Genomic DNA, 15,030 nt, shown 5'->3' with positions numbered 1-15,030 from the left:
GGAATTTTAAAGTTCGATGAAATTTAATAAATGCCTAATGTCACATTGTAAAATTTCCTTTGTACTATTCGGTGATTGCAGCTACATATTAGTCCTGAGTATTTCTCTTCCCTGTCCTTACTTTGAATTCTTATGATAATTCAGAAACTCTTCTTTGAGACCAAATGTGGAACTTTTAAAACCACTTCAAGCTCTGATAAACAGTATAGTGGTTTAAAAATAAATAAATAAATAAAATTCACCCACCACAGTGGTTTAAATTTCCAAAAAATTATTTTTATGTATCTCTAATTTTTTAACAATAACATGAGAGAGCTTAGCTTAGTAGGAAAGGAGCTTACCCAACCAACCCAACTGTTGACAGTAATATATCTAATGGCATTATACTAGTATTATGGTTCAGTAAGTTTTGCAGTTTATTGTTGGTATTGTATATATGGCTGTTTCAAGATTGTATACTTTTTTATTATGTTTTTTGTGATGAAGGGATGTAATTTTGGGTTATGGAAAGCTATTAGCAGCTGTAGACATCAACAAAGATGGAAGATCTCTTTATGGCATGTGATTCCTTGGTTTAAGTTTAATGTAGTTGGTGATGAATATTTGTAATAATAATTTTATTTCATGCTATTTTTTTTTTTTTTAATTCAGTAAAGATGATAACATATAGGAAGTACAAGTAATTTCTGATATTTTTAGTCATGATATACTTTTGTATTTGTGTGTTAGGGTCAGATTAAAAAAAAAAAGGCTAGATTTTTTTCTCATATTTGATGATGAATTGTAATCTAAAGGTATTAAGAGGCTAAAATAATTTTAATATGGAGCAGTTATCATCATTGGGCATTATTGATCTATCTATCATAATAAGAATTCTCTTGGGATGAGTGGAGTGTTAAAAGTTGTCAATTAGTGTGGGCAAGGAATATTTCTGCAAGTTGTTCACTAATGTAAATATTTTGATTACATTTAAAAAAAAATGCTGTGATTATCATGTTAATTAGTGAAAGGATATTCAAAAGAGATAATTTATTACAATATCTTAAGTTGTGGTTATTTATAAATAGAATTTATAAGTAAAATTTGGATGATGACCAGAGTTTTGACAAGAACATGTGTTAGTGTACAGAGTAGAGGCATCAAAGGAAGAGAGAATATTGTAAGGCGATATGATTATTTCTTTTATGTGGTTAAAAAGTTCATTGTTTTTGATCATAAATTTTAACATGTTTGACTAAACATATCAAAAATTTGTACAAACTTAAAATTCTCATATATTCATAATAAATCAACCCAGCTACATATCAACTTATACTAACATACAGGGTGTTCGGGATAAATTTGACAGTTTCGTAAGGAAAAAGAAAATCTTCTTTGTATCTATTAAATTTAATGAATTGACAAAAAAACATTACAGGCAGAGTTAATTACAATACTATCAACAAGATTTACTCAAAATAACCACCATTAGCATCGATCACAACTTCAATTCTGCTTCGGAACCTCGAACAAGCTGATGCTACAGTCTCCCTGGGAAGGGCCGCAAAAACTGTTTTAATTTTATCCATTAACTGGGCTTTTGTATTACTGGAAGTGCGATTGGTGTCTTTTTCAACTGCGCCCCATACAAAATAATCCATGGGGTTAAGGTCTGGGGAGTTTGGAGGCCAAACATTTGGACTGGTGAAGTCGTAGAAATTTTCAGACAACCATTTTTGACTTTTCCCAGAGGTGTGGCAAGGGGCCGAATCCTGCTGCCATACATACGGCCTACCATTGGCTACCCTTGTTATCCAGGGCTTGACTACAGTTAGCAACTCCACGAACAAAGCCCGAATTCCAATGCCAGGGTTCTTCAACACCTGTTCCTGCAGATTTGCGAGGAATTCTGCTGTACGAACGCAATCAGATCGTCTGCTAGGGATCTTTCTTCTTGCTACATCCTCGTAGTCACCATTGCAAGTCTCTAGTTCATGCCTGATTGTTTTTACTGTATTCAGGGAGCATTGGGCAGCAGTCGTAATATCCTTATTTTGATGGCGGGCACGAATCATCATGATACAAGTTATTCTCTTCCATGATTCAGGTGGGTTCCAGCTATCCATCCTTTCTGACATCTTGTATATGAATGAAGAAGGGTCCAAACTTTTAAATGAAGAGAAGTGTGTGTTAATACATGTAACTTACGGAAAAATATAATTAATTATAAATATGTCAAATTTATCCCGAACACCCTGTATATAATACTAGCTACATTGGATTGACTAGTTATACTTTGAAATTATGTTTAGTTGAACATTACTGAGATTGTAATATTCCTATACCCTACTATTTATATTGAACCATCAAGCAAAAATACAAACAAAATAATGTCAGAAATCAATAAAAATCCCACTATAGAAGTATCATTACATGCTATACAATTTAAAAATGCCCTAGAAATAAAAAAAAGTCACTGTCATTGATTTACAAGAAAATGAAAGCAAATTACAACTCGGAATTTCTGAGTTGTAATTTGCTTTCTGAAATTCTGAGTTTGTTTTTGAAAAAACAAACTCAGAATTTCTAATTATAAGAACTAACAACACATAGTAAACATGTACTGACCCTACTTAATCTTGCCCACATGGCAGTTATAACATTACTTTACTCTTCTTCACTCTCAAACTAAATCTCAAGACAAGCTCATAAATAGTTTGCACCTTCCATAAACTAATGTCAGCTTGATTTGAGATGGCCAGTGCACCATCATTATTACTGCTGGCTGCTGTTGTTTTTTTAACTTCTTTGTCTTTTTAAATGCTCTTTGTTCTTTCATTTTATTTTATTGTATTATATTCTTGCCACTTCATATTTCTGTTTACATTGATTGATCTTGCACACTCTGCATTTTCATTCTAATACATTTCAATCCCATCATTAAGTTTAATACTGAATAAAATAGAAAATCCTTTAAAATAACCTAACCTAACCAAATTTTAAAGTTCAGCAAATATAGTCTTTCCCTTCAGAAAGATTCAGCTTTGTTTTGTGAACAGTATTTTCTTTGAAACTAATTTTAATTAGTAATTTAAAACATTTAATTTTAAGCTTTCTTGTTGGTTACAGGGTCAACTCCTTTTCCACTAAGTTTATCTCTTTTATATTTTTATAATTGGGATTTAAATCAGTCCTGTTAATTGGAGAGCAGAGATTATATCTACTCAGCCTCTCTACTCTTAATGCTATTACCCTGCAGTGTGTGCTGTATTACTTTCCTGTATTTTTGTAATAGTTGGAGACAATGTTTCATTAGAATTGTAGGTGACATTGAGTCTATGCAGTGAAATGCAATCTTGGAATAACAGATCCTCAATCTTCTTTTGGTTCTGTGTTGAGTTTTTATCTTTGGTTTCAGATACTACTTCTCACATGACTTACTTTCATAATAACCTTGGAAGTCCTAGACTGATCAACAAAGGACAGTTATATTAATTGCTGATCACTCTCTCTCTCTCTCTCTCTCTCTCTCTCTCTCTCTCACTAACTCTACTTCACTCCTACTATATAGATCCTCAGTTTCTTCTCAGTGCATTACTCTCTGAAACTCAGTCAGTATCAGCAGTTCCGTTTGGTTGGACAGACCTGGGTTTGAATCTTGTCTAAGATGTAAAGAATCTTTATAAATCTAAGATATAAAGAATCTTCCCACTTATGTGCTTTTCAACTGAAGGTGAGTTAGCTGGTCTTATATGGAGGTGGCAGGATTTTTTCCCCCTAAAAACTGAGGTATTTCAGTTCCAGCAAAACAGACATATTGATCAGAAGAACACCTGAAGACTAGCCTCAGTTGCTTCAGCTAATAAATCCAGAACAACTAATCTGCTTTGTGCCTCTTCTGTAAATATTCTCTTGGGATAGTGTACTTGAGTGTGCTTTTATAATTCTTACGTTTTCTCCTCCAAACCTGTTAAAACTCAACTGATTACCTTCAAATTCTCAGTTTAACCTTGTACTCGCCTTGCAGATTATCATCTTATCTTACCAATTCTAGAAGGAACAGGCTTTTTTTATTAGCATTACCCAGTAATATCCAATGATATCTTTGTAAAATGCTCTTGCAAAAAAGAGGCTGTAAGCCTAGAGCATATTAGAGTCATTTGTGGCTAAGTATTTAAGAGGAAACAATGAACCTTTTTATTTTATTTCATTTTGTTTATTGTTTGAATGACTGCTGGGTAGTACTTAGGGAAAAGAGCACGAGGAAGACTTTCAGGGAACAGAAGTAGATTGAATGAGAAATGGTTTGATATGTTTGAAGCTAGGTGATTGAATTCACTGTGGTTTTACAGGCTTAAAGGAAATTGGAGAAATGGTGGCAGGTAATTAAGCAGAATAACACTCATAAAAATACCTATAGGGGGAAAAGAACATCTAAGAGAAAGTGATTGAGGTGAGTCTGAGAGGAGGGGGAGGGGGAATCATTTATTAACTAGATTGTCCTCTTCTGAATAGTAACACGCAATTTTAGGGAGGGTTTTTGTTGTACCACTGTAAATCTGAGAAAAATATTCTATGGTAAGGTGGATTTAGGATTTTCTTCTCATTCTTTCCCTCTTCTTTTACCTTGCAGTGTCGAGGATTTCTATATTCTCAGTTTAACTGAGAATATAATAATTTAACTGGGACCTATCTTGAGGATAAGGTGGTTAGTCCTATGCCTCCCAGTGTGTCCTATGTCTGTAGATGCGTGTGTTCATGAGCTGGTTTTCCTGTTCTGGGGGGGGGGGGGACGAAAAACCCAAGTTTCCAGGTGAAAAAACCTCCTACCTCTGTATGAGACTGGCTAACTCACCTTGAGTTGAAAGAGACCAAATGAAGGTTCCTCACATCACTGAGGGGAATCGAATCCAGGTCTTTCTGACCAAAGGACTTTGTCTATAGTGACTGAGCTATGGAAGCTTGGATTTGGGATTTATAGTATTAACATTTGTACAGACCTTGAATGGGAAAGCACATTCTCAGTTTTTTTGAGGCAGAGGAGACTATGGATGATGTGCTTATGTCAGAAAAAAAGGCAGCTTAAGAAGAGAGATCCAATATTATGTGTGTGATGTGTTATCTTGTATGAAATAAGACAGGCTGTTTTGGAAGCATAAAGTTAACAAGATTATCTTTACCTTACCAAAATATGGCAAGCAGATTAGCAGTTAAGTCAAGATTTGGTTGTGAAAGGAACCTTAGCTTGGGATATTTGGGTGCTGTAAGGTCAAATGAAAAGAGGAATGGAGTTGCACTATTTCTTATCATCAGCAAAACTATAGATATAATTTGAAGTCCGTGAGAGGAGATCATTTATGAATAGGATAAGGACTGTGGACAGAGTATTGAGCCTTGGGATACTCTAGCATTAGTTAGTTGGTTGGTTGATTCGGATTTACAGTCAAAGCATCTCAAGCTATGAGGCCAATGTATTATCTCTGTTAATTTCACATGTTTCAATGGTTGGTTTGCTTGTTTTGAGAAGATGAAAAATCCAAGTTTCTGGAAGCAGAAACCTTTCCACCTTCATATGAGACAGGCTAATTCACCTTCAGTTGATCTAGCATTAGTGGAGAAGCCTGAAGAAAGAAAACTATTCACTGTGATACGTGGAGAATGACCAAGGTGGAAATTTACAATCCAGTTATAAATAACACACAATAGTCCATATGATTGTAGTTTGGTAAGTAAATAGGCATTTATGACAGACCTGATTAATGGATCATTGAGGCCAGTGATGTGCAGTGTATAGATTCTCCCAGCCAAGGGAAAACATGGCAAGTCCTGTTTTCACAAACAAGATTTTTGCAAGATGGGCATTGCTGTTCTTAGAGGCATATCTAGTTGAAGCATTAGGTCTAAGTCAGCCTAAGAAGAGAGATCTCATGTTTTGTGGTGATCTGGGTAATATTATTAAAGGTTAATGTGAAATTATGTTTGTGTTCTTGCATGGGATAAAATAATGTTTTGGAAATGTCAAGTTGACAATGTTATCTTCCTTTACCGAAATATGGCCAACAATTTAGTATTTAAGCTATTTATAATCAATGCCTTAAACAGTGTTTAAGGCATTGATTACTGGACAGGTGTATTTATTGAGCCCTGATTATAGAGGAACTTGTAGTTTGAATGCTTGATCACTGCAAGAGTTTATTAAATGAAAAGAGGAATGAAGTTGTAGATGACTAGACAGATGACCGTCATCTATATATTTTTCATGTAGATCAGCAGATGACTTTCATTACCCATTGAAATGTCACCACTTTGCTTTTGCCATGTTCAGTTCCTAGAATAGAGTTTCTGGTTTTTGCCCCATCGCTGTTCACACATGTAGTGTGGATGATGGTGTTGCTAAGTTTGCTCTCTCTCTACATCATAATTAACTAACTTTGGGAACCAGTACCTTCTCTATTTGAGAATACAGCAGTAAAATGGTTTCCATAGGCTGAATGCTGGATTATGAAGTTTCATGATCAGCTGGTGAATAATCCTGTAGCTGATGCTTCTTATTCTGCTGCTTTAATGTATCAACTGTCCATTGCTTTGGGAGAAACTATGTAATTCTTATCACTTTTATCTACACTCTAACTTAGCTTCCTTGGAAAGAAATTCATTTGAAAAATTCAGCAAAACTGTCCTTTCCTTTAAACTGTATTTCTCTTCTAAACTGCTCACTTTAGAAATGGATCTGAATAGGAACATGATCTGTTCTAATCAACAGCTGTTCCATTTTTCTCTCTCTCACTATATCAACTTCCTCTTTGGAAATACATCCTCTGTCCAAAAAGAAACCGAAATTTTCGAAAATAGAAGAAACTAGTGGCACCACCTGTTGTATCTTTCTGTTATCGAAAGCGGCAGCCTTCATTAGTGTTGTTGTGCAACTGTTTCATTATCAGCTGAGTTATAGTGCCAAGAGTGACAGTGTGTTTTGACGAACGGTCGGAAAATAAGTTTTAAACAGAAAGCTGCGATTGATTTTTGTGTTAAACTTGGTAAACGTTTTACCGAAATGTATCAAATGCTTCAAAAAGCATACGGTGGTGAATGCTTATCCCATACTCAAGTTTACAAGTGGTTTAAGCGATTTCAAAGTGGTCATGAGATGCTTGAGGACAACGAAAACCCAGGCCGTCCAAAAAACTGGACTGAGCAAAGTTAACATCCAAAAAGTGTGTGATTTCATCAAAGAAAACCTGAAATCGTGAGTGAGATTGATTGAAGATGAATTGGGGATTCCAAAATCAACTGCACACAACCGAGAGTTTGGGCCTTTTTAAATTGAATTCGCAATTTGTTCCCCACAAGTTGACTGATGTCCAAAAAATGTATCGAATTGAACACTGCAAGGACCGCTCGTAAGGACTCAAACTTCCTTGACATGATCGTTACTGGTGACGAAACATGGTGTTTTGAGTATGAGCCCAAAACAAAGCGCCAGAGTGCTGAGTGGAGACCACCAGAAGAGGGGCATCCGAAAAAAAGTCGCTTGGAGAAGTCAAAAGTAAAGATAATGCTGATTTGTTTCTACGATTACAAGGGCATTATCCACAAAGAATTCGTTCCGCTAAACGGTCAATGGTGAGTTTTGACATGATTGGTGTCGCGTACAGCATGAATATCATGCAGGCAAGTCACTTTTGAACGATAATGCACCATCTCATCGTTCGAACATTGTGAGACAGTTTTTGAGTAAAAACCAAGTTTGTGTGTTGGATCACTCACTGCATTCACTTGACTTAGTACCCTGTGACTTCTTTCTCTTCCCCCCGAATTCATTTGCTGATGAAAGGAAAGCGAGACGACACCATTCAAAACGTTCAAGCGGCAGTAACACGACCCTCAACAGTATCCCAAAAACCAATATAAAAAAACTCATTTAATGAATTAATTTACCATGCCAAACACTGTATTGAAGCTGAGGGAGAGTATATTGATTGAAATAAATGATTTGAATAATTATAATTGGCCTTTGTTTTATTTTCTATCAAAAGTTCAGTTTCTTTTTTGGACAGAGGGTGTACAAATTCTGTGTAATCACACTGCTGGCTGGCACGGCAAATAACATAGTGGCAAAATGATAGTAAAATCATTGCTTGTGTAAACAAGGCTACAATTCTTTGCTGGCATGAAAACTTCATTGGAAAGTTCAATATTTTCTTCTCTCAAATTTTTTTTAGATACAGAAGTGAAAACTAAACTCAAGGCGAGACCATTTTACAAGTTTGATACTAATAAATATCACAATCAAACAGTTTGAGGGATATAACTGTACAAAGATTTTGTTTATACCAAACATTACTAAAGAATTTCTGATTACAAGAAATAATGCATGAGCATTTTACATTAGTAAAATCTTTAGATATATAATAAAATGAAAATGTATCCTTTCCTTTTTAATTTTTTTTTCTAAATTAGCCATCGCTAAACATTTAAAAAATGCTAAGATAATCTGATATTGCTAAATAGCAGATATCTTATATCTGTTTTGTTAAAAAAAATTGACCTTTATTGTTAGCAAATATTTAATAAAGTTAGTCTGTTTCACATAAAGATGATTAAAAAAATTAGTGTTTACTTGTAATAACTCACTTTCCAAAAATATGAAATGCTATTTTAGCAGCATTTTGAGTTTTCATGACTTCATCATCATCAAATTCCTGACATGTACTATCATATCCTGTATACCCTTTGAGGGTACATGTCAGGTACATGAGCAACTTACATCATTACTAACTTCCTATCTACAATTTTCCTCCAAATTGATCTGTTACCTGTTAAGACTTCAATGTCATCAGATCTTATATTTCTATCTTCTAAGGCACTTTTTACTATCAATCCACCTATATCTTGGTTTTCCTCTGAGTCTTTTTGCTTTCAACCGGGCAGAGATCACTTGTTTTGCTAATCTTTCCTTTCCCATTCTGTTTAAGTGACCATACCACCTGAGATTAGCTCTGCTAACACATTCCTGGATTTGAATGACGATTTACCATCTTCATTAAAAATTGTGCCTAAGTAGCTGAAATGTTTTACTTGTTCTATAGGTTCTCCATTCACAATGCAGTTGATATTTTCAATGTTTCTGCCTATTTTCATTGTCTTTGTCTTGTTATTGCCGACCTTCATACCATATCTATTGCAACAGTTATTAAATTTAGTAAGGAAATCCTTGCAGAGTTGTAGTGGATATATTTAGAAAATAACATTATCTACATAAAGAAAATAGCTGAGATTGACATCTCCAATTTTGATATCAGGTTTAATGCCACTTTCCTTCATATTGCAATCCATATAGATAATGAATAACAGAGGGGATAATGTACATCCTTGTCTGACACCAGATTTAACATTAAACCATCTTCCTGTACTTCAATTCTAACTGCTGACTTACAACTCAAATAAAGACTAAGTATTGCTTGATATAATGCCCCATTGACATCACGCAACTGTAACGTTTTGAAACAGCTTCTCTCTCTTGGCACCTTGTCATATGCCTTTTCCAGATCTACAAAACTTAAATACACATCTTTGTTATATTCCCATGATTTCTTAAGTGTTTGTCGTAAAGTGAAAATCTGATCGTAACAGCCTCTATTTGGTTTGAATCCAGCTTGTTCTTCACCATGCTTCCCTTCCTCCACAGTCTTTCTCAACCATTTCTCAAGCCTACTTGCATAAATCTTACCCAGCAACACTCAGTAGAGAAATACCTCTGTAATTCTGATATTCAGTTTTGTTTCACTTTTTATATATGGGTACTATGAGAGTTCTACTCCAATCATCTGGAATTCGTCCCTCTGTTCAGGCCTTCCAAGCTATGCAGTGCAGATACTATAAGACTTTTATAATTCCCTACTTGAGCATTTCTGATTGAATATCATCTACCCCTACTGCATTTCCACATTTCTGGATTTTGATGGCTTTTCCATGTATTCTTGATTGCATGAATGGTCAGTGACAGGGCAGTGTTGTTTACCACTGTCCTGTCACCGATTGTTTCTTTTAGCAATTTTTTGAAGTAATTACTCCATACATCAAGGATATATTTTTCTCCAATTTTCATGTCACCTTTGCCATCTCTAATTCCTTTTATAGCACTCTTTCCTTCATTTCTGAGCTTCTTCAACAACCTCCAGAATATCTTGCCACCTTCTTGACTTATGAGAATTTATATCTGCATGCCAAAAGCTATTGAGTTTTGAAATTAATGTATATATATAATTTGGTTTTCGAAAATTATAGTAATATAATTTTAGCATTTAGTTCAGTATTTTCTGTTGAGGTTATCATTATTCATTTTATATTCTGTTGTAATTATTATGATTTGATATTTTCATATGACAGTTTTTCTTGCAAGAAATTGTATGTTTTTTTATATTTATGGTTACGACATGAAAAATGGAAATTCTTGCTATCATTTTCTGTAAGAACATAATTATAGCAGATGATAATATATCTGATGATTTTTTTCTGCCCATTAGGTATCTCTATATTCCACTAATAACAGCTGAGAGGGCATGGGGATATGCAATGCAGCTTAAGCAAGAATCTAATACTGAACTTAGGAAACGTTTTCACTTGATCAGCCGTTTAAGGAAGGCTTCAAAGCATGCTGATCATTTAGAAAAATTATGTGAAAGTGTCAAGTGTGATGCTAGGACCAAACTTGAGGCACAGGTATAATATTTACATAAAATTCTGAATGGATAAATAAATAAATAGGATAATCTAATTTTGATGGGCAAAAAAATTTGTACATGCATTATATATTGCATTTCAATGAGTTTGGCATTAGGTGTTGCAGAAATCGTTATTCAGTGATAATGATTATGAACAGTCATGGAAACTAACATGTCTGGGTGGATGCATGCATTAATTTAACAGGCTGAAATTGTGAGTGTAATGGTGTGTGTGTCTGTGTATAAACATGCATCTATCCATCTATGTCTTTGTGGTTAGCCTAGTGGCTGTGCGTTTCTCAACCATATGCCTGGGGAAGGAGTGTCCTAGGTTCAGTTGCCATCGGAGACATGAGGGGCTCAAGGATCTTCCTCAGCTATAGTCAAGTTAGCCGGTCTTGGGCATGGGTAGTAGGGTCCCCTCCCCCCTAAGTTTAGCTGTGATTTTTTCATCCCGCAAGCAGGCATGAAAAAACCGGTCCCGTGAACACACACACACACGGACTACAGTCATGAATACCTGCAATAGGGATGCAGCAGAGGAGTGGCATGCCAGCTGCATTATTTCGCCATGACTCCTCATTAGGAGGAGACCCAATCCTTCTGAAGCAGATGGAAGGAAAAGAGAGAGATTTATCTATGTATATCTGTGTGTACACACACACACACAGTTGACCCTTGAAGAATGCAGGTTTGAACTGTGTGGTTTCACTTATGCACTTTTTTTTTTTTTTTTTTTTGAATAATACATTGAAAAATTTTTGGAGATTTGCAACAATTTAAAAAAACTTTCAGATGAATCACATAGCCTAGAAATATCAAAAAAATTAAGAAAAAGGTATGTCATCATGATTGCATAAAATATATGTAGACACTAATCTATTTTATCATTTACTATATGGTGGTATACACAAATCTATTATAGAAAGTTAAGATTTATCAAAACTTATGCACGCAAACACTTACAGACTGTACATGACCATTTGCAGTCAAGAGAAATGTAAACAAACATAAAGATGCAGTATTAAATCATAACTGCATAAAAATAACTGTTATTAATTAATTTAATTAATTAGCATAAAATAAAACTTTTATAATGATTCATTCATTAGTGTATAGGTAGGCTACTGCAAAGCAATCGTTTTGATTGCACTAGGCTACCATAAAGCAATCATGTTGCTGCTACTTTGTTATGAATGCATGAATCGTTATACCTGTAAATAATGAATAATTTCTTTTTCATGTTATCTTTTCATTTGTAATGTCTAGTATTAGTAATACATATAATATCTACTCTATTAAGACAATATTGATGTAGATACTGATAAACATATGATTCATCTTGTAAACGGATGATATAAACTTATGGTATTGATAAATACAGTACAGTACTTTAAATGTATTTTCACTTCCTTATAATTTTCTTTAATAACATTTTCTTTTCTCTATACTTTATTATAAGAATATAGTATATAATAGGTACATACCATAACAAAATGTGTGTTAATCGACTGTTTATGTTATCAGTAAGGCTTCCAGACAACAGTAGGCTATTAGTAGTCAAGTTTTTGGGGAGTCAAAAGTTACATGCAGATTTTCAAACAATGCAGGGAATCGTCATCTATAACATCTGCATTGCTCAAGGGTCAACTGTGTGTGTGTGTGTATATATATGTGTGTGCACATAAAGAGAGAAAATAAGTTAAGATTGACCTCAGGAATGGCAGTGTTAGTTTTATCAGGAAAGAAAGAAAAGTGAAAAGTGTGGAAATATAGTTGGGAATATGGTTGAAGAATCATCTTCATTTTTCTATTTGAAGAAAGCTGAAGTTGATATGGTAGCTGTAATAAAGGTGAGTTCTTAGCCATGGTAGATGTAGCAGGTCCAAAATTATTGACATCAGTGAGATCTGTTTCACAGAAGAAGATATTCTTACAGGAATAGAATGTGACATGTTCATGGAGAACAAACAAGATAGAGAGGGTGGGGAATATTGCTAATGATTGCAGAAGAATTAAATCCAATCAGAGTAGAAATCTCTAATGGTGGTAGTATGAGTAGTACGTGCATTGGGTTTGAGGATAGAACATAACAGAACAAAATACAATCCTCAATCATCTGAAGAGGATTGTGAACTGCATATGCAAAGGAACTGTCATTATGGTGGATTTCATTTATTTGGATATAGATTGTAGGGAAGAGAATTTATAGCATTATGTAACGATAACTATCTTAAGCAGCATGTAGTGGAAGGGAAACAATGAAATAATGCCATCTGAGAATCTGTTTATAAGTGAAGTGAAGTGACCATTATGTCTCTAGTTGGTGATGATGACTATGCAGTTTGACAAGTGACAATGCATGTGAGAGCTTTGACTAAGAATTGGCATGTGGAACTGTAAGGCAGGTGATTATAATAAAAAAGAAGGCAGCTTGAGGCAGTACCTTTACATAAGAAGCTGAGTGGTAGAAAGATCAGCAGTGTATTGGAGGTAGAAAAGAGGCTTTCTGAAAGAAGCAGTATCTGACTGCATCTCCATATTAGCACAATAAATCACATAGAAGTTAATGCTTTGAAGCAAGCACTGCTTTAAAAGACATAGTTGTTGATCTCTATTGTAAGAAGTGTGAGGAAGGTGAAATTGGATTTATAAAAAGAAGTCAGCCAAACTGGCCAAAGAAAGTTTGAGAAAATTTTATCACCATGTAGTAAGTAAAAAAAAAGGATGACCAGGGAAGAATAACTTAAGTTATTGCTGGTGGGAGGAAAGTGTCAGTTGTACTGGAAATAGCTAAGTTATTAGCAGTAGTAAGGCATACATTCCAGGCAGACTGATTAGCTCTCTATTCTTTTGTCTAGTTGCAAGTGCTTGATTTAAATACAGCAGTCAGACTGAATAGGATATCAGCAGTGATATTCAAGAAATGTGCAAATGAGTTAGCAATACTCCTGACCTCCTTTTTTCAACTTGAGTCTAGGCATGCATGACTCTTATTGAGTTGAAAAAGAGGAAGATAATTCTGTTTATATTATGGTGCAGCTAGAACTGATGCATCAAATTATAGACCAGTCAGTATTGTTATGATTTTCAGGATGTTGTAGAATCTGGTTAGGATCCTCTACAGAAAAAACAACATGGTTTGGTCAGGGGAATGTGTTATGTTAGCATTCTGCTCATGTTCTCTAATAGTGACAACAGAGAATTGCATAAGAAGAATGGATATGCCATGGTGTTCTGTATTTTTTTTTAGGTATTTAACTGGACTCCATACTCATTCATTATACAAACTCAAAGGAATGGGTATGCAAAATAAACATTTTCCTGGATAGGAGTGGCTGAAAGTGATGTAAGAAAAGGTGAATCACCATTGGCCCAAATACAGAATGCATTGACACAAATACAAATACAACAATGGCCCAAATATAGAACCCTGTATTTGGTCGCAGAGTTCTGTATTTGGGCCATTTACTTAACTTGTATATTAATGATATCAGGGATATTCTGGAGGGTGATGTACAATTATTTGCTGATTATGGTATTGATAAATACAATACAGTACTTTAAGTGCAGGAGAATGATAAAGGAAATAGTTGATATAGAATTCCTGCAGGTTGACTTGAACAGAGATTATATAGCAAATGACAATGAATGTTATGTTGTCGTTTTTTTCTATATATTTTAGTTGTTATCCTTAATATAAATTTTTCTTTTCAACAAGACCTAGCCCCTCCAATTACAACAAACTTTGACTCTCAACTCACTTCTTGTGCATTCACTTTCAGGAAAGCTAATCTGTGTCACCGGTCGATTTCTAAAACTTTGTCATGTTTTCATTCTAACTACTAAAGGTTATTCCTAAATTAAGAATGAATCCTTTAAAATTTCTATCTGGGGCAGCCTCCTTTTCAGATATTGACATATTTTTTAAAGCTGCGCCAGCCAATATCCTAGGATAGAAGGGGCTCTTATTCAGAGAGAACTTCTCAGAACTTTATGCTCATACTCATTAAACAAACACTCAATTATGGCTATGTAAAACTCAGCTTGCAGTCGTGACCTCTAATCTTAACACAATATACTTTCTATTCCCTCCCACTTAGGTTCGAGTTTATGAGTGGCACTTTGATTTCATATTCAGGCAAAGCTCAGGTATAAGAAACAAAACATGGTTTATTGGGACCTTAAACATTTACAATTATAAAATATCACACACTCAATTAATTCCATATCATACTAAATCAAACTAGGAGAAACAAGTAAACCCTATGGTATATGAACAATAACATTTTCCCTTAAGATAAACATAAATACACATAATATAAAT

General features: G+C 34.6%; 1 protein-coding gene across 1 annotated transcript in view; it reads left to right on the top strand.

The window, feature by feature from the left end:
* Window positions 1-15,030, top strand: part of Srp68 (signal recognition particle 68) — a 156,687-nt gene that overhangs the window by 29,655 nt on the left and 112,002 nt on the right. Inside the window, exon 4 of the mRNA XM_090411049.1 lies at window positions 10,506-10,701. Within this exon, the coding sequence (XP_090267175.1) occupies window positions 10,506-10,701 (196 nt within the window). The remainder of the gene's footprint in view (window positions 1-10,505; window positions 10,702-15,030) is intronic.

This window comes from Typopeltis vanoorti, chromosome 21 (genome assembly GCF_054136105.1).
Source record: "Typopeltis vanoorti isolate ZY-2024b chromosome 21, IOZ_Tvanoo_1.0, whole genome shotgun sequence".
NCBI lineage: Eukaryota > Metazoa > Arthropoda > Arachnida > Uropygi > Thelyphonidae > Typopeltis > Typopeltis vanoorti.
The sequence above is the reverse complement of the archived record's forward strand: the minus strand, read 5'-3'. Positions and strand labels throughout refer to the sequence as shown.